The 18,177-nt window shown below is 46.7% G+C and overlaps 1 protein-coding gene across 5 annotated transcripts in view; it reads left to right on the top strand.

The window, feature by feature from the left end:
• The window catches only part of Garnl3 (GTPase activating Rap/RanGAP domain like 3), a 153,875-nt gene that overhangs the window by 82,979 nt on the left and 52,719 nt on the right, over nt 1-18,177 (top strand). For all 5 annotated transcript variants that reach the window (XM_029536728.1, XM_029536730.1, XM_021192587.1 and 2 more), the window contains 6 exons: nt 3,037-3,101; nt 4,153-4,216; nt 8,060-8,086; nt 13,706-13,781; nt 14,353-14,451; nt 17,135-17,238. In XM_029536728.1, the coding sequence (XP_029392588.1) occupies nt 3,037-3,101; nt 4,153-4,216; nt 8,060-8,086; nt 13,706-13,781; nt 14,353-14,451; nt 17,135-17,238 (435 nt within the window). The remainder of the gene's footprint in view (nt 1-3,036; nt 3,102-4,152; nt 4,217-8,059; nt 8,087-13,705; nt 13,782-14,352; nt 14,452-17,134; nt 17,239-18,177) is intronic.

Raw genomic sequence — 18,177 nt, 5'->3', positions numbered from 1 at the left:
TTAGGAATGGAGCCAGGGTAAAGCACATACTAAGCAAGCACTCTGCCACTGGGCTGCATGCCAGCACTGAGCTGGTCCCATCTAAACACGCCGTGATGGTTTGTATATAGAAACAACTCAAACGCACTGTAGAAACTCCATCCAGACAATACAGCAGGTGAACAGAAGAGGACAAAGCCTGCTGCTCAGTCTGTCTCAGCACACTTCTGGGAGTCTCTACAAGTGCACATGGGTGTGCGAAGGCACGTGCACTCACATGTACATGTGCAGACATGCATGCATGTATACGCATGTGCATTACTACGCGAACCAGGTGATATCCAGCTCGTTCTTCTGAATCTGCGCAGTGCTCACCTCTGGCTGCCTACTGTGTACTGACACAGGCTTCTGCGTATGGCACTTGATGTCTCCACCAGAAAGTAGAGTGTTTTTATTTGAGTATTGACTCTCGAAAGCTGAAGACAGGAAATGGGAAGGGAGGGTTTTGCCAGAAAGAAAACCATGAGTCCAGGCCTTGCAAGTCCTGGGCTCCTGTCATAGTCATTCATGAAGGTGTCATTGTCACCTACCACAAGCTGTTCCGGGCTTGCCTTTAGAGTTGCCTCTGGTATGTTTGATGAGAAGAGAAGGTGGTAAGGAGGAGGCTAAGCAGAGGCCCAGAGCTGAGGGAGCACAGAGCTGAGGGAGCCACAGAGCTGAGGGAACCACAGAGCTGAGGGAGCACAGAGCTGAGGGAGCCACAGAGCTGAGGGAGCACAGAGCTGGGGGAGCACAGAGCTGAGGGAGGCACAGAGCTGGGGGAGGCACAGAGCTGAGGGAGGCCCAGAGCTGAGGGAGCACAGAGCTGAGGGAGCACAGAGCTGGGGGAGCACAGAACTGAGGGAGCACAGAGCTGAGGGAGCACAGAGCTGAGGGAGGCCCAGAGCTGGGGGAGCACAGAGCTGAGGGAGGCCCAGAGCTGGGGGAGCACAGAGCTGAGGGAGCACAGAGCTGAGGGAGGCACAGAGCTGAGGGAGGCACAGAGCTGAGGCCACCTTGAGCAGGTTAGCCTCCTGTGTAGCTAAACACACCACAGGAAGAGCTCAGCTCCCAGTAGTGGGACCTGAGAAGTTTAAAAAGAGAGCTACTGAACCGGGCATGGTGGCGCACACCTTTAATCCCAGCACTCGGGAGGCAGAGGCAGGCGGATTTCTGAGTTTGAGGGCAGCCTGGTCTACAAAGTGAGTTCCAGGACAGCCAGGGCTATACAGAGAAACCCTGTCTCGGAGAGAGAGAGAGAGAGAGAGAGAGAGAGAGAGAGAGAGAGCGCTATTATCACCATGGTTTTGAGTTTGACAATATTTCCAATCTGTACCGAAAAGGCAAGTTTAGTCCAGTGAAGAAGCCAGGAGGAGGGCTGAGGCCCTGTATAGGAATAATTGTTCATGGCCAGTGGCAAGACCAGAGAGTCAGGTCTCTTGTACATTGGTTTCTTCACTCACAGAGATCACAGGCTGGAAAAGGCAAAGGAACTCTACCCCAGGCCCTTGTCCTGGCTTGGACAGAGAAGCTGGTAGAAGCGTCCCACAGTCACAGGACAAGTATTTACTTCTTGTTTTTAAAAAAGATGTATTTCTTTATTATATGTAAGTACACTGTAGCTGTCTTCAGACACTTTTTCTTCTCTCTCTGGCCCTGCTCACACTGGCCCCACTCACTCTGGTCCAAAGATTTATTTATTATTATATCTAAGTACACTGTAGCTGTCTTCAGACATCACCAAAAAGGGCATCAGATCTCATTACGGATGGTTGTGAGCCACCATGTGGTTGCTGGGATTTGAACTCACGACCTTTGGAAGAGCAGTCAGTGCTCTTAACCAATGAGCCATCTCTCCAGCCCAAGTATTTACTTCTTTGTTCATTTCCTGCAAAGACATCCTGACCCTCCCCTGGTTGTTAGTGATGCCAGTTTTATGATTCACCAGAATTACAAAGAAGCCTTTCACTGGGTTGTGTTTGATGACCTCATCTGCTCTCTGTGGAACGCCTGGGTAAGTGGCAGGGAGAGAAGACTGGAGCAGCTCATCTGGACTGGGTGGTCTGGACCCGGGACTACTCAGGCAGCTCCTTGGTCCTGTTCATTAGATAAGGATTTATCTAGCCCGTCCTATGAGTTAGTCACAGTAAGTTCTCATTGAATGAATAAATGACTTTAAGTAAGCCTGCAGTGAACACATTATTAAAACTTTGCTGGAAGATTTGGGTGATTTCTAGTTGAAGGTCTTTGACCTGGTGTCATGGTACTTGAGTCTCATTGAACAAATGGAGACTTTGTTTTGTTTTGTTTTGTTTTGTTTTTTTAAATCTTTGACCTGTAACTGATTTTTAGCTCAGAGAGCAACCAAATCCCCTTTCGGCAGATTTGGATGGTGTGGTTCGTGGGTTACTGTTAAGCAGAGATGGTGACAGACATGAAAAGAGGAAAGGTCTGTGTTGCTCACAGCTATGGAGGCTCTGAAGCCTTGGCCAGCCGTCCATGCTCTGGGGCAGGTGGTTAGGCGACACTTCACAGCAGGATCCATGGAGCTGGAGGATGATGTTTACCTCATGACAGCTGGGAACCAAGAGACCAGGGTTCTACTTCCCCATCTGAAAGCACATCACCCCTGTGACCCGAGACTTCCCACTAGATCCAGCTCTTAACCTTCTAGTACCTTCTAATAGTGCCACAGACTAGGTGACAGAGTCTTCAACACATGGACAGTTGTGTGTTTTGTATCCAAACTGTAGCAGATGGTTTAACTGTCCACCATGGTACTAAGATGCTGAGGCCTGATATGTTGAAGAGTTCTGCTCAGAACCAGAAATGTGTAATCAGAGCGAGGGGTGTGGTCAGCCAGAGCAGGATTTTTTTCCCCATGTAGGATGTTTGTTTAGACACCCAACCTTAAAGAAGAATGCAAGCCCACAGGCATGGTCTCACTACAGTGAGAGGTGAGGCTCTTCAGGGGGAAGGGGCTGGACTCATCACTCATTGGTACTTTGATTCTTCCAGGGTACACAAAAAATATGCCTCCCCTACAGTCCCACAAAAACGCTGTCTGTGAAGTCCATCTTAAGGTAAGTACTTACGGACAGAGGCCCACGCAATTTGGAGGTCTGTATGGATTGCCTGTTCCTAGGATCCAATGCTTTAGCTTTCCTTGATTGACATGCCAGGCACTTTGTCAAGCCAGGCATTCCCTTCTAGAGTCTTCAAGGTAGCCCAGATGCCAGGACAGTCATTGTTACAGGTGATAAGATGGAGGTTCAAAGAGGGACCTCACAGTCAACATCTTGCACATCTGTCTGGTCATGGCTCCTGAGCATCTCTCTAGGCTGCATTCTTTGCCCACTGCTATTTTTTCCTTGTGTTCACTTGGATACTTCGGGTTTAGGAAAAAAAAATCAAGAAATGGTTTTCATTTTATTTTTATACTTTGCAATAGAAACCCAGATGTCAGCAACGGCTCCCTGGGGGATTTGCTTTATTCTTCACTGAACAGCGAGTGAAAGGATGGCCACATCTGGCTGCTACCCTGGCTTCCTACCTCCCTCTCATCTCCACCCAGATGGAGCCTGTCACTCTGTCCCCAGATAAGATATGACATCCTAGCGACAGTAGCTTCTTTGTCAGACACTACAGAGTTGCCAGCATTTCCTCAGTGACTCTAACTCAGCTGCACAATGTCGATCTACAGTTGTCTCCATTCACCTATGAGGAGTCAGGGCCTCAGGAAGCAGGAGGATCCTGCAGAGCTAGGAAACTACAAGATTTAGACCTAAGTCTCTGTGGCTCTGGGTTCAGAGGTCAAGAGTATCATAGACCTTATGAAACTGCCAATGATGGACAATAAATAAGTCAACAGCAATCTGGGGGAATAGCAGGGAGTCCCTGATGGCACCTCTAACTGATGAGTGCCCTGAGGGGACAGTGACACATGGCAACTGGTGAATTTCATGGATTCGCTCATTCTCCACTCACTCGCTGATCTGTGTTTCCAGTGTGTCAGCCCCCTCAGAGAATCTACCGTGATTTCCCTAGATAAGATCGTCTATCTAGAGAATCATGCCTTACTCCCTATTGCTTCAGTCCCTGCCTCACTGGCTCACTCTGTCTGCTCTGTTTCAGTGCCATGAACCTGGACAAGTTTGAGAAAGGACCTAGGGAAATTTTTCATCCCGAGATACAAAAGGTAAAGGAAGCTGTGAGGCTCCATGACTTCAGAACTTCCATAGACTTGATCTCACCTTGCCAGGACAGTCTGAGGGGTGCTGTCATAACTGGGGGCAGGTTATCAGGTATATATATATATATATATATATATATATATATATATATATATATATGCTTTATACACATACACACACACACACACACACACACACACACACACATCAATTTAGCTCTGAAAACTTAAAACTGCAGCCATCCTCACTAGGATGCTAGTCATCAGAGCTACATGGCATGGAAGAAGCTGGAGAGGCAGCCTGGAGCTGTGTCCAGGAGGCACCGGGACCTGTGCTGAGTGGGGAAAATGAGTCCGTTTGTGGGGAAATAACTCACGCGAGCTGTGGAGGACTGGTCAGAACAGGTAGTGTTTTTCTGAATGCCTTTAAGATGAGCTTTCAAACTGAGGCCATTCATTGCCTTTCGACAATGCTCAACCCAAACATAGAGTTGAATATTCTCATGACTTAGCTTTCATTTAATTTGTAAAATGGTTTGTTCAACCATGGGGACTGGCATGGTAGAAGGGGAGAGCTGACTCCTGTAAGGTGTCTTCTGATTGTCCTCTGTTCCGCAAGGCACCTGTGTGCATGTTATACACACTCATGTACACACACACACACACACACACACACACACACCAAATAAAACAAAACAAAACAAAACACAATTAAATAGTACTTATACCCTGCTAGAATAAAGTCAGGCAAAATTGAGTCTGTTAGATTAAACTAAGCAAATTAAGCTGTGCTATACCTAAAGTGACTGTGGTGGCCTTAAAACAAATTAGAATTATAAATATATCAGCAGCAGCGTGCCTTTAGTACTTCATAATACAAGTTGGGTTTCTTAAATACAGGATCTTACCGTATGGCCCATGCTAGCCTAGAGCCCACTTCCTAACTCAGGGTGGTCTCAAGCTCATCTCCTTCCTTCTTAGCCTCTGGAGGATGAGCAACAGGAATACTCCCACACCAGGCTGTGAGAGCAGATTCTTAGTTCATTCCCTCTGATCACCACGACTAGCCCACTCTAAAGGCCCTGCCCCAGAGTCCTGGGGTTGCTGCCCAGGGGTGCCTTTCTCTCACAACAGTCACACTATCAGAGTTGTCACCCAGCTTCTACACAGTATTGTCAGAAACCCTGTCAGTCACAGGACTCCTAGGGTGAGTAGAAGCTGAACCAATCTCGGTGTGAGCAGGGAGCTGCTGCCCTTCTGCCTCTCTTTGCTAGAATGCAGTGGGATTTTTCTTGACCCAAATCCTTCCAAAAGCAATGTGTGTGAATAAGTTGGCTTTGGATAAGTGGGAGAAGCGGATATGTGTGTGCCACCTTCCTGACCCTAGCCATCACCTAGATAGTTGTAGGTCTAGCTAGTTCTAGCTAACTTTCCTGATGACCATGGATTATATAAAAATCTACAGGATGAAATCTCAATGTTTAAAGCATTTCTTGGTTTTTTTAAGTACATGTGAAATTATGTACTCTTTTTTCTTTGGTTGGTTTTGTTTTTGTTTTTTGAAACAGGGTTTCTCTGTATAGCCCTGGCTGTCCTGGAACTCACTCTGTATATCAGGCTGGCCTAGAACTCAGAGATCCACCAGCCTCTGCCTCTTGAGTGCTGAGATTAAAGGCGTGCCCCACCACTGCCTGGAAAATCATGCACTCTTTTTTTTTGGGGGGGGGGCGGGTTGGAGACAGGGTTTCTCTGTATAGCCCTGGCTGTCCTGGAACTCACTTTGTAGACCAGGCTGGCCTTGAACTCAGAAATCCGCCTGCCTCTGCCTCCCGAGTGCTGGGATTAAAGGCGTGCACCACCACGCCCGGCAAAATCATGCACTCTTAAATCTAATATTTTAGTTTTCTTAAACTTAATATTAGCAACAAACTAATAATCAAAATCAAAATTCCATTAAAAAAAAATACCAGGAGCTGGCACAAGTTTGAAGACTGACTTCAGATCCCCAGAGCCCACTTAAAACAGTAGCTGGCATCCATCGTCCCAGCACTCCTGCAGCAAGATGAAGGGCAGAGACTGGGAAATCTTCAGGGCCTGTGGGGCAGCTAGCCTGTCACAGTAGAAAATAATAAGAAACCCAGTCTCAGGCAGTGTGGAACATGAAAACCAACACCACAGCTTATATCTGATATCACATATGATCTGTGGCACACACATGTCTACATATGTACACATGTATGTACACAAACATGTATAAACAGACACAAAGAAAAATCATCAATAGGACTATATTACTGACATAAAATAGACCTTCCAGGTTGAAATTACAAACTGGAAAACAAGAAGAGACCTAGTTAGTACCCACAAATCCAGAAATAAAAGGTTTTTTTTTTTTTTTTTAAATTTTGGGTGCTGTCAAGTGGGGCATTGGCAGACCACAATGCCTGGCAGGAGCACCCTTTTCTAAGCAGATAGAATCCAAAACAAGGATTCCTGCATAAGAAAGTGTGGCCTGGCAGCCTGTGGCATCGCTCCTGCTGCCAGCGCTGAATGCTGAGACCCTGAGGACTCCTGTTTCAAGGCTGCTCCCACAGCCTGGCTGCTGAGGAAAGCCCTGTCACCAGGCCAGGGGCTGTAGCAAAATGCCCCAGTTCTGAAACTGGCTGGACTAAAGGTACTCAGGACGTCCCTCGTGTCTTACCGTGACTGTGCCCTTACAGGTGTCAGAAGAACCAGGCCAGGTGACCCACTGAATCTGCAATCCCTTACCTGTAGTTCTGGAATGAGGGGCTGTGTGGCCAGGTGGTTGTGATCAAAGGAAATTATGGAAGAGAGAATCTTGCAGTGAAGTGTATAATGATATGCAAATATGAAGTGTGTCCCAAAGTATAAGACACCGAGCAGGCTTGGCTTTTTCCTGGGACTCAGATGGCTGAATTCTGAACAAAGGAGCCCCTTATATTACAAAAAAATGAAGGATTTTATGTGACTTGCATACTTCTTTAGGAATTGTCAGCTCCCCAGTTGACACAGGTTGAGGGTCCCTTAGCCTCATCCACCCTTCTCCTGGGCCTCTTCCTCTCTGCTCTCTTGGCAGCCATGGCTTTCCAGGATCTACCTTCCCACCTACACTCACCCAGTGACCCCTGTCTGCCTTTGGTATGTGCTTCCCAACTTCTTCAGTTTTCTGTGAAGTAACTGGACATGAGAAGAAACAGTCCAAGGTCATATGAAAGGCAGTCCCCACGCTAACCCTGTCATTCTCCATAGTGACCTACACAGAGCAAAATAGTGATTATCCTTGAGTAAGGAATAAGGAATAGTCATGGGTCAAATACTTTGTACCCAAACCCAGTTGTAGGTAGCTGAGCAAGGACTCAAAGCCAGGCTCCTTTAGGCTCCTCGCTATCCCATGCTAATCTCAGATCAGGAGAGGGTCTCTTCAGACAGCTGACTTAGTATTGGGCAAGTAATGGGATGTGTGTAAACTGACATTTTGACCCTGGCTATCAGCCTTTGACCCCCGTGTTGAACTCTATTTCTCAATCTTATCTCCTTACTAAAAGGTTGTTGTGTGGAAGCAGGAAGTGTGCTTGGTTTAGGGAGGGGTGAGCACTACTGCCTATCAGAGAGCTCCCTGAGGGGTGTGTGGTCCAGCCAGAGTTTTGTTTTCTGTTGTTTACTTTTGTTTTTGTTTCCCTTAAAGAGAGCTCCTGTAACCAACTTCTATTATTTCCAAAACGTCATAGCATCAAATTGTGTGACTATGTAACACTTGGCTTTCACAGAAAACAAAATCCACTAATTACCATGACATATAAACATAACGTCTGAATCTTTGCTTGACAGGACTTGCTGGTTCTGGAAGAACAAGAGGTAAGTGGTTTATGAACTGAACGTCTATGTTCTCTGTCCCTTCACTGTGAGCACAGCCTTCTCCCCGAGTCAGCCTTCTGAGCATTTGCAGTGTGAGCTTGTTCCCACAAAGAGGCTTGACTGAAGGGGCTTTCCAAGGTCTCCTGCAGAATTTTCCATACAGCTGTCTATAAATAGACAAATATACTTAAATCTGCATACATCTGTGAATAGATTGTAAAGAGGCTCATTGCCATTCAAGTAGGATATCTGTGCATTAGCCACAGACTCTTACTATCCCAGATGCTGAAGATGTCTGCAGGCTTCATTCTGTTACCCCCATTTTAAGTGTGTGTGAGCGGGTGTGTGCACGTGGCTATGCGTGTGTGTGTGTGTGGTGTGTGTGTGTGTGTGTGTGTGTGAGAGAGAGAGAGAGAGAGAGAGAGAGAGAGAGAGAGAGAGAGAGAGAGAGAGAGAGAGAGAGAGAGAAAGCATGTTATCACCTGATAATGAATAGGGAAATGATGGTTTGTTCATATTACCCATAGCAGAAATGGAAATATCATTTATCTAGTTGCTTGGGTCAAACTTAGTAAAACCCTAGCTCCTCCATTTCCCTAATACCCAAGTCTAATCCATCACCTCCCTAGTTGGCATGTCTTTATAAAATGTCCTGAATTCAAATGTGTCTCAGTGGTGTCACAGCACCCACTTCATATCTGGCCTACACTGTACAGGTCAAATCTCTATTTCTCAATTTTTTTCTTAAGGGGCTGTTTGCTTTAAGAGGCAAATGTCCCTTGCTGATAACTTGGGAAGGTTTGAGCAGAGGCCATCATTCATGAGAGCTTTCTGAGAGATGAGTGGCCCAAGCATTCCCATTTAATCCCACAGCTAGAATCAGTTGGGAACATTGACCTGGACTCCAGTCCATCCTAGTGATAAACTATGAGTTGTGATGAAGGGCAGGACCAAGAAAGCCTAGGAAGGAACAGCGGTGATGTTCCTGGAAATTAGCTACTTAGTGAAGTGAAGCTGGTGATGTGATACCCATGTTTTCTGTGTTCACGACTGTACAGACTGGTGTCCTCACAAGAGATCTAGTGTCCTGGGCTGTAGTACATACCAGGGGAAGCAGTGAACTGTGAACAGGCAGAACCCTATAGATACAGAAGGCTTCTGTCTTAGTGATAAACTCAGTGACCAAGAATTGGGAAGGAAAGGGTTTATCTGGCTCATGCTTGCACATCGCTGTTTGTCACTGAAGGGAGTCAGTACAGGAACTCAGAGAAGGCAGTAACCTAGAGGCAGGAGCTGGTGCAGAAGCCAGGGAGGGGTGCTGTTTATTAGTGACTTCCTCATCATGGCTTGTTCAGCCTACTTTCTTATAGAACCCAGGACCACCAGCCCAGGGATGGCCCCACTCACAATGAGATGGGCCCTCTCCCACAATCACTAAAAAAATGACTTATAGCCGGGCGTGGTGGCGCACACCTTTAATCCCAGCACTTGGGAGGCAGAGGCAGGCGGATTTCTGAGTTCAAGGCCAGCCTGGTCTACAAAGTGAGTTCCAGGACAGCCAGGACTACACAGAGAAACCCTGTCTCCAAAAACAAAAACAAAAACAAAAACAAAAAAACTATGGACCGGAACAAGTGGGGAAGCTAAAGCAAGCAGAGGGCTGGAGTGGGCAGGCCGGAGCAAGAGGGAGAAAGGGAGCAGGGGATTAGAACTAGGGGCTGGAGAGGTGGGTCACCAGTTAAGAGTACTGGCTGCTCTTACTACAGAAGACTTGAGGTCACAGTTCCTAGCACCCACACAGTGACTTACAACCATCTGTAAATCTAGTGCCAGGGACTTCAATGCCCTCTTCAGGCCTCCACAGGCACCAAGCACACATATAGTACACATACATGCAGGCAAACAAATATACATATAGAATAAAAATAAACAGATTTTTCAATTTAGAAATAATTTAACACCTAAACAAATAGAAATGACAAATGTGGCATGTGTGTGTGACTGAGCAGGACTGTGTCCTGAGGAAATCAGTACCTTAACTCTCCAATAGGCAGCTTTCTCCAGTGGCACAGGCTGAACTTGGGACCTAGAAAGCTCCCTACATCCCTCCAGATCCAGTGCTCATGAAAAGCTGATGTGTTTAGTGACTTATTCCAAAGTGATCCGTTAGGGGTTGGAGCAGGGGCAGAGCATGTGCCTAGCATGCATGGTGGAGCCCTGGGTTCGGTTCTCAGTGCTAGAGGATAACAACTCAAAGTCATCTGTTATGATCAGGTAGTCCCAGATCAAACTACCTCTCCTAAGCTATAGACAGCTTCTGAAAACGGATGGATGCTTTCTATCCATCATGGGCATCATCTGAGAAGCCTTAGACAACAGGTTATTTCAGTAGATCCTGTCTTAGCTAGGGATTCCATTGCTGTGAAGAGACACCATGACCAAGGCAACTCATATTGGGACATTTAATTGGGACTGGCTTACAGTGTCAAAGGTTCAGTTCATTATCATCATAGCAGGAAGCATGGCAGCATCCAGGCAGACATGGTGCTGGAGAAGGAGCTGAGAGTTCTACACCTTTATCTAGCTGCAACCAGGAGAAGACTGGAAGGTCTCAAAGCCCACCCCTACAGTGGACACACTTCCTCCAACAATGCCACACCTCCTAATAGTGCCGCTCCCTGGACCAAATATATTCAAACCACCACAGAGCCCCAAGACATCTTTCCTGGAATGTCCGCCTGAAGCAGAAGGTTCTATATAATTTCTCATTTAAACTGGGGATCTTTGGGAAGTATTAATAATAGCTAGACAGCAGAAAAGAGATGCAGACCAGGCTCATCATGGCAACCTGGAATCATGCTCTTCTCCCTGTAAGTGACCTTGAAGGATGAAAATCTTCTCATTCCAGGAAACCTAGATAATTCCATCCTGCCTCCACCTTGCCCAATGACTTTGTAGAGCTTCATCCTGACCTGTTGTTTCACAACTCCATCCCCTCCGAGGCCTCAGCCAGGGTACTGGTAGCATGCCGCCAGGCTTAGAATATCATCCCCATGAAGTTTCATAAAGTTTTGGCCACTGACATCTCTGTCTGCACTCTCAGCTTTGGTCAGTGCAGACCTGTCTTGTGAATACTGTGCTATTGGGAAGAGTCAAAAGCCAAAAGACCTAGATCCCAGTCTGCCTGCTGTTCACTTATGACCAGTCTTGGCCAAATCTCTTGTTTCTGGACTTCCTTGCCTGTGGCCTGTGGGTCCTTTCTGGTCCTAATGAGCTGCTAGTATACCTAATCCTCCTGGCCTATGCTTACTGTCTCTTGGCTCAGTTGGACCCAACACCAGGCTTCTTGGAAGCCTCCCAGTTAGTTCCTTTTCTTCACTGGTTCTTAGAGTCTGTTTCCTGAACCAGCAGCAAGGACATCTCAGGGAAATCTTTTTGATGCAAACTTTCAAGCCAGATGCAAGACCCACTGAGCATGGAACACTGGGCTGGGAGCCAGCCGTCTCCTAGCAACCCCCCCCCCCACCAGTGCTCCCAATGCTGTCAACCTGGACACCAAGTATAGAGGGCCACTGCTTCACTGCTTCAGTCTTCTTATGGCTACTCCAAAAGGGCTGTCTGCTAGACTACACATTGTTAGCTGCTTTTTATGAGAGTTCAGAATAGAAGAGGTGCCAGCATCTTAGAGATGTGTGACTGCTGTCATTACTCCAAAAAAAGAAGAAGAAACATGACGGTCATAGAAACTCAAAAGAGGTCAAACTCCTGACAGAACCACAGAGATTGGGGCTGGAGAGATGGCTCAGGGTTAAGAGCAATATGCTGTCCTCACAAGACCTGAGTTATGTTCCCAGCAGTTCACACAACCTCCTATAACTCCAGCTTCAAGGGATCCAACACCTCTAACCCCCACAGGCACACCTGTGCTCATGTGCACATGCTGACACACACCCACAATTTAAAATAATAAAAATAAGCCTTTAAAAGTCTACAAAATAAATAAATAAATAAAACCTGTCAGAACCTGGCCAGCTGATAAAAAGTGAAATGTTTCTGTCCCGCTTTGCTGTTTCATTTGCTGCTTATGCACAGCCATGAGTCACACATGTTTATCTTCCCCACTGTCCCCAGCCTTTTGATCTGCTCTGCAGATTCAGTAGTAAAGTATGTGTGATCCCACTGGGAAAGAGATACATGTACATGTTCAAGATCAGAATTCCACTGGGATGGGGGTGTAAAGAGTGATCAGTGCTGTGGTGGGGGGCTGCAGTGAGAGGCGGCCTCTCTGCAAGCCGCTGTTGGGGCTGAGGCTTGCCTCGCGGGGAAGAGCATCCACCTTAACAAACCTACCAGGCCTGTCTGTGGGTTCTAGGAATCTGAAGTCCAGTTCTTTGGGCGTGTGTGGTGGACACTTTAATCACTGAGCCACCAGCTCAAGCTGGACTTTCAGACTCTTACTTTTGCCATTCTACCTCTGAATCCCAGCATCTTGCCTTGACCTCTCACCTCTGGCCCCACTGACCACCTATACCTTGACTACCAACATCCAGAACCCTTCACTTAGTGGTGAATCAAACAGCCTTCTGGTATTGATATTCTTCCAACAATGGACTCTTTTATTATTAAGTAATTCAGACAAACACAAAGTATAGAGAATAACATACAAATTGCCTGCCTAGATTAAAGGCAATATCATTAGAAACCTAGAGCTCAGGGGCTGGAGTGATGCCTCAGTACTGCTCTTACAGAGAACCCAGATTTAGTTCACCTCCAGTAGCTCATAACTGCCTGTAACTCCAGTTCCAAGGGATCCAGTACTGCCTTCTAGCCTCCAAGGGTACCTGCACTTATGTGGTGACTATAACACCACATAATACAGCATTATAATGAATTATGGTAATACAAACACATAAATAAAACTAAGTCTTCAAAAAGTAGCAGTTTGAGACCCTACTTCCTCCTCCCTGACACACATTGGCACTTGTCATTTCCACAGGGTCAGATTGTATCAGTCGTCCACATAATTGAGAATTATAAACTCAGCCTGGGAATAGCCACTGCTTGCTTGGCTTGCTTTGTCTCTCATTCGAACATCTGGACTTGTTCAGATTAAATATCTTCAGGAACGAGGGAGTGAGCTTTTCGTATAAATTGCCCACAATTTCCATATCTATTTCTAGAAGAGCCTACCAGACGTCAGCCTAAGATTGTTATGTTTGGTTCTCAGTTACAATTAGCTCCCCTGCTCTTCTGGGAACTGTTGCTGATGCATAAATCAGAACATGGTGCCACACCCATGGGTGCCTGTGGCCATTTCTCAGAAGCGCCATGATGCCCCTGCATGGACCTAGCATCCTCCTGATCCTATCAGTAATGAAATTACAAATGGATTTGCTGATGCAAGCATGGATCACCTCGTCTCTATGCTATGCTGTATCCTACAAAAGAAATGAGTGACTTGATAACACTGGTCAGTCCTGGGGCCAATGGGAGGAAAGAATCCCCCAGGTGTCCACTCTGCTGACCACAGTGATCCTTAATGGCAAACACCGTAGCTTATAACTAGGTGTGCTTTAGTGATGAAACTAACTGGTGTGTCTTTTGCTGTCTTGCTGTAAGGGCTCTGTGAATTTCAAATTTGGGGTTCTTTTTGCCAAAGATGGGCAGCTCACAGACGACGAGATGTTCAGCAATGGTGAGCCAGCATCCCCTCTGTACCCTGCCAAGGGCAACCCTGCCTTTGACTGCCTTTCCCACCGCTGAAACCAAATGTCTGCTTGGGCTGGAATCTCCAATACCAGGAGGCAGTTTATGGAATTTTGTAAGGTGGTTCTTGACCAGCTTCAGTCATATGCTTACCAGTCCCTGCAGTGGGCACTGGAGAGCATAGCCAGGGGCTGTGGGGAACACACACGAGTTTAGAAAATCTGGTTCTACAGAGTGCAAGATCTTTCCTTGCTGCTTCGCTGGGTGACTATAAAGACAGTATCCTCTTCCTGTATTTGTATCTTTCATGTTACAACCTTATCTATCATTGGGCAGAGTAACAATGGCACCTTCATTCAATACTGCATGCCCCAGGTCTGGTTCATCTGTCTGTTTGCCTTCCCTTGGGTTCCTGAAAATTACAAGACTTCCTTATAGCCCTTGTAGAAAGCGATGTGACCTCATGCTTTGATACTGCACATCAGCAGCACCATTATCTGTGACTTTGTTATGGTTAGAAAATGAGGACCTGAGATTGACATCTGTGCCTTTTCTTGCAGAAATTGGAAGCGAAGCTTTTCAAAAATTTTTAAATCTCCTCGGTGACACCATTACTCTAAAGGGCTGGACAGGCTACCGTGGCGGTCTGGACACCAAAAGTAAGCATTCCCCTTGTCAAAATTAGTAACTTGTCAAAATAAGTAATTCTGTTACTTATACCCAAGAGAGGGAAACGTCTGAGCCAGAAACGGAAGAGACTGAGGATTATCCCAGTATGTCATGAATTGTTGATCATGGTTATTGACTCTGTTCGTTGGTTTTATAAGACTGATCAGCCCTTGGAACCCATAGGAAGCACTGGGAGACATGATCAACAAATACACAAATGAATGACACTTCCATCCACAAAGGACTACATCTGTTGTGGAATTTCATGAGGTTGTAGAGCCTGGTAACCTAGTCACAAGTGCAATTTGCCTTAATGAGAGTCACACGGTAAAGTTGCCTTACAACACAAGTCTCCATTTTCCCATAGCTGCATATACCAATGAGCACCATCTGTATGCCAGAACCAGGCTAGGCTCAACATGATCCCTGCTTTACAAGGAGCCTATAGTCCCCTGGAGATCACAAGCATCAGTCACATGGGTGATGGTTATGAAATAGCTTGGCAGTCAGTGCTTACAGGATTGAGTTGGCGCAGAGAGTGCCACGGGCACTTTGCCGACTCTGGGGATTACAGAAAACTTCTCTGGGGGAACTTGGGAGTGATGAGTGGGAACAGTTGGAGAGTCTGGAGAAAAGAATTTCAAACAGGGAGCGTCTGTGGAGTCCCTGAGGCTAAAAGACCATGACGTGCTAGAAACTGAGAGAGTGGCTTTCTGGCTGGAAGGAGCAAAGGGACCGAGAAGGTTGCAATTCAGACTCGAGAAGGGGAGAGGTGGCCCTGCAGGGAGTTTGAAGTCCCCTTGCATGTCGCTGAGGTCCCCTTAGGGCAGATCTGTAGGGAAGAAAATCTAGAGGGAGCAGGCCAGAGGAGCCCCTAGAGAACCAGATTCCACAGTCTAAATGGGGGTAGGGGGACAGCTGTCATGGCCAGGGAGCAGCTGGCTGGCAGGGAGACAAGTGTATGAATTCTAGCACTGAGGTAGAAGGCACAGGGTCCCATGATATTAGAAAGTGGAGCTAAGGAGGAAGAAGGATTCTCACAGGGTCCCTGGGTCTCTGGCCTGAAGTAGCTGGTGGAGAGCTGGGTTGGAAGGGGAAGCCTGGGAAGCGAGGAGGTGGATGAAGGGGACTAGATGGCAAGCTCAGGCTAGCCCCCAGCTCGGCCTCTAGCTGAGGAGCATTTCTGGCAGCTTGGGTTTCTCTGTTGGTCGCGTTGTTTGATCTTCAGTCAAACCTCAAAGAAAGTCAGGCAGGTGGCACAAGGCTCTTGTAGCCTAAATGTGGCAGACTTTCGGTCCAGGCAGCCTGACTGCCTGACAGCCTCTCTTCCTGGAGGCTCACACAGATTCAGAGCATGACAGCCATGTGTGAGGAGGGCTGTGGAAAGACCTTGGTTACCAGCTTCCCCCTGACATGTTTTCGCATGTGTGTGATGAGTTCCTGAGCACCATGGTCAGCTCTTCCCTCACTGTAGGGGTCCTGAGTACCATCTTCTGAGCCCTCTGATCACCAGGGCTTCTGCAAGGACTATCTCGCTGAGTCTCCCCTGCATCCATTTTCAAATTACGAAACAGGGGAGAAAAATGGGGTAACTTATCAAAAGTAGCATGGGATCTGGGAAGATGGCTCCCCTGGAAAAGTGCTTGCCATGTAAGCATGAGGAGTGGAGGCTAATTCCAGCACCCCTTTTTAAAGGCCAGGTGTAGGGGTACATGCTTATAAGCCCAACACTAGGGGAGATGGAGACAGAAAGATTCCTGGAGCTTACTAGACAGCCACTCAAGCTAAATCAGTGGCCTCCAGGTTCAGTGAGAGACTCAGCTCAAATAAAGAAATAATAAACAAGCAAATATAGAGGGGGCTGGAGAGAGATGGCTCAGTGATTGACAGCATTGGCTGCTCTTCCAGAGGATCTGGGTTCAAGTCCCAGGACACACATAGCAGCTCACAACTGTCTGTAACACCAGTTCTAGGGAATCTAATGCCCTCTTTTAGATTCCATGGGCACTGCATATACATGGTGCACAGACATACATGCAGGCAAAACACTCAAACACATAAAATTAAAAAAATAAATATTTTAAAAAGGTATTAGTCCAGCCGGGCGTGGTGGCGGCTGGTGAGATGGCTCAGTGGGTAAGGGCACCCGACTGCTCTTCCGAAGGTCCAGAGTTCAAATCCCAGCAACCACATGGTGGCTCACAACCATCCGTAAGAAAAATCTGATGCCCTCTTCTGGAGTGTCTGAAGACAACTACAGTGTAAACACATATAATAAATAAATAAATAAATAAATAAATAAATCTTTTAAAAAATTTAAATTACAAAAGAATGATAAAGCACTAGGGAGTGGAAGGGAGTAGCCCAGGCAGGGAGAACTCAGGCTGGTCCATCTACCTCCAGAGCCTGCGCCTTTACTCACCACACAGTTCTTCAGAGCCTCACCTTGATGTTGTGAGCCACACAGCTTATGTGAGCTGTACCCTTACCCCACGGCCACGGGAAGGGGAGGGACCGCAGCACGAGTAGAAGCCTCGTTCGAAGTAAAGAGTTAACCTCAGGCGAGCCTCTCCTGCTCGCCACGGCTGATAAACCAGGTCTTTGAGAGAGCGCGCCTTCATCTGCATGCCCGTGGGTAACCCTGCCCACTGACTGTGTTCTCCTGTTTTACAGATAACACCACAGGGGTCAACTCAGTCTACACTGTATACCAAGGGCATGAGGTCATGTTTCACGTTTCCACCATGTTGCCGTATTCCAAAGAGAACAGACAGCAGGTACGTGTGACCTCGGGCTCTCTGAGGACACAAACCATCATGTGACTAAACGTGGATGAGCACTGCAGTACTTTATACAATTAGAGATGAGGTGTGTTACTGTGAGCTCCCCTTCAGTTACCAGCTACCAATTCAGGCACTTTTTAATGTCTGTGTGAACTGCAAACAAATAGGAAGCCTATTGGTACTGCCTCTGTCATCTTCAAGACAGGATCAGAGATAGTAGTGAGCCTGTGAGTGTACATGTGTACATATATATGTACTTGTACATGTGTAACTACGATTTTAAAGACTATACATCTATGCTGTATTGTCATAACAAAACACCTAGATCCTGGGAACATTTTAAAGAAGTTTATGTAGCTCAATGTCATGTCGTTTCAAGAGCACTGGTATTCTGAGCTCTAGTGAGGCCCTCATGGTGGTTAGCATGTGGTACATAGAAGAAATCACATGGCATAGAGGAAGCATGAAAAACCCAGGTTAGGTTACAGACAGGCCTAACTGAGTACGAATGAACTCCCACGAGAAACGTGTTAACCCCAACCGAGACCTTATCACCTCTCACCAGGCTCCCCTCTAAAGGCTCCCATCCCTTAGCTGCTCCACGCTTGGAGTCAGGCTTCCAGTACTGAGAAACCTGCTCAAACCATAAAGAGACACCTTGCAGGCTGGTCTGTACTTAACATGTCTTCTCCCTGTGACTTCTCTCAGTATACCTTTGGCCTTATCAGAATAAGAGTCTGGAACATGAGATATGTTAGTATGCTAGCTAGTTTTATATCAACTTGGCATAAACTAGAGTCATTTGAGAGGAGGGAACTTCACCAGATTGACCTGTGGTGCATTTTCTTTTCTTTTCTTTTCTTTTTTTTTTTTTTTTTTTTTTGGTTTTTCGAGACAGGGTTTTTCTGTATAGCCCTGACTGTCCTGGAACTC

Source organism: Mus pahari, chromosome 3, assembly GCF_900095145.1.
Source record: "Mus pahari chromosome 3, PAHARI_EIJ_v1.1, whole genome shotgun sequence".
NCBI classification, from domain to species: Eukaryota; Metazoa; Chordata; class Mammalia; order Rodentia; family Muridae; genus Mus; species Mus pahari.
The sequence above is the reverse complement of the archived record's forward strand: the minus strand, read 5'-3'. Positions and strand labels throughout refer to the sequence as shown.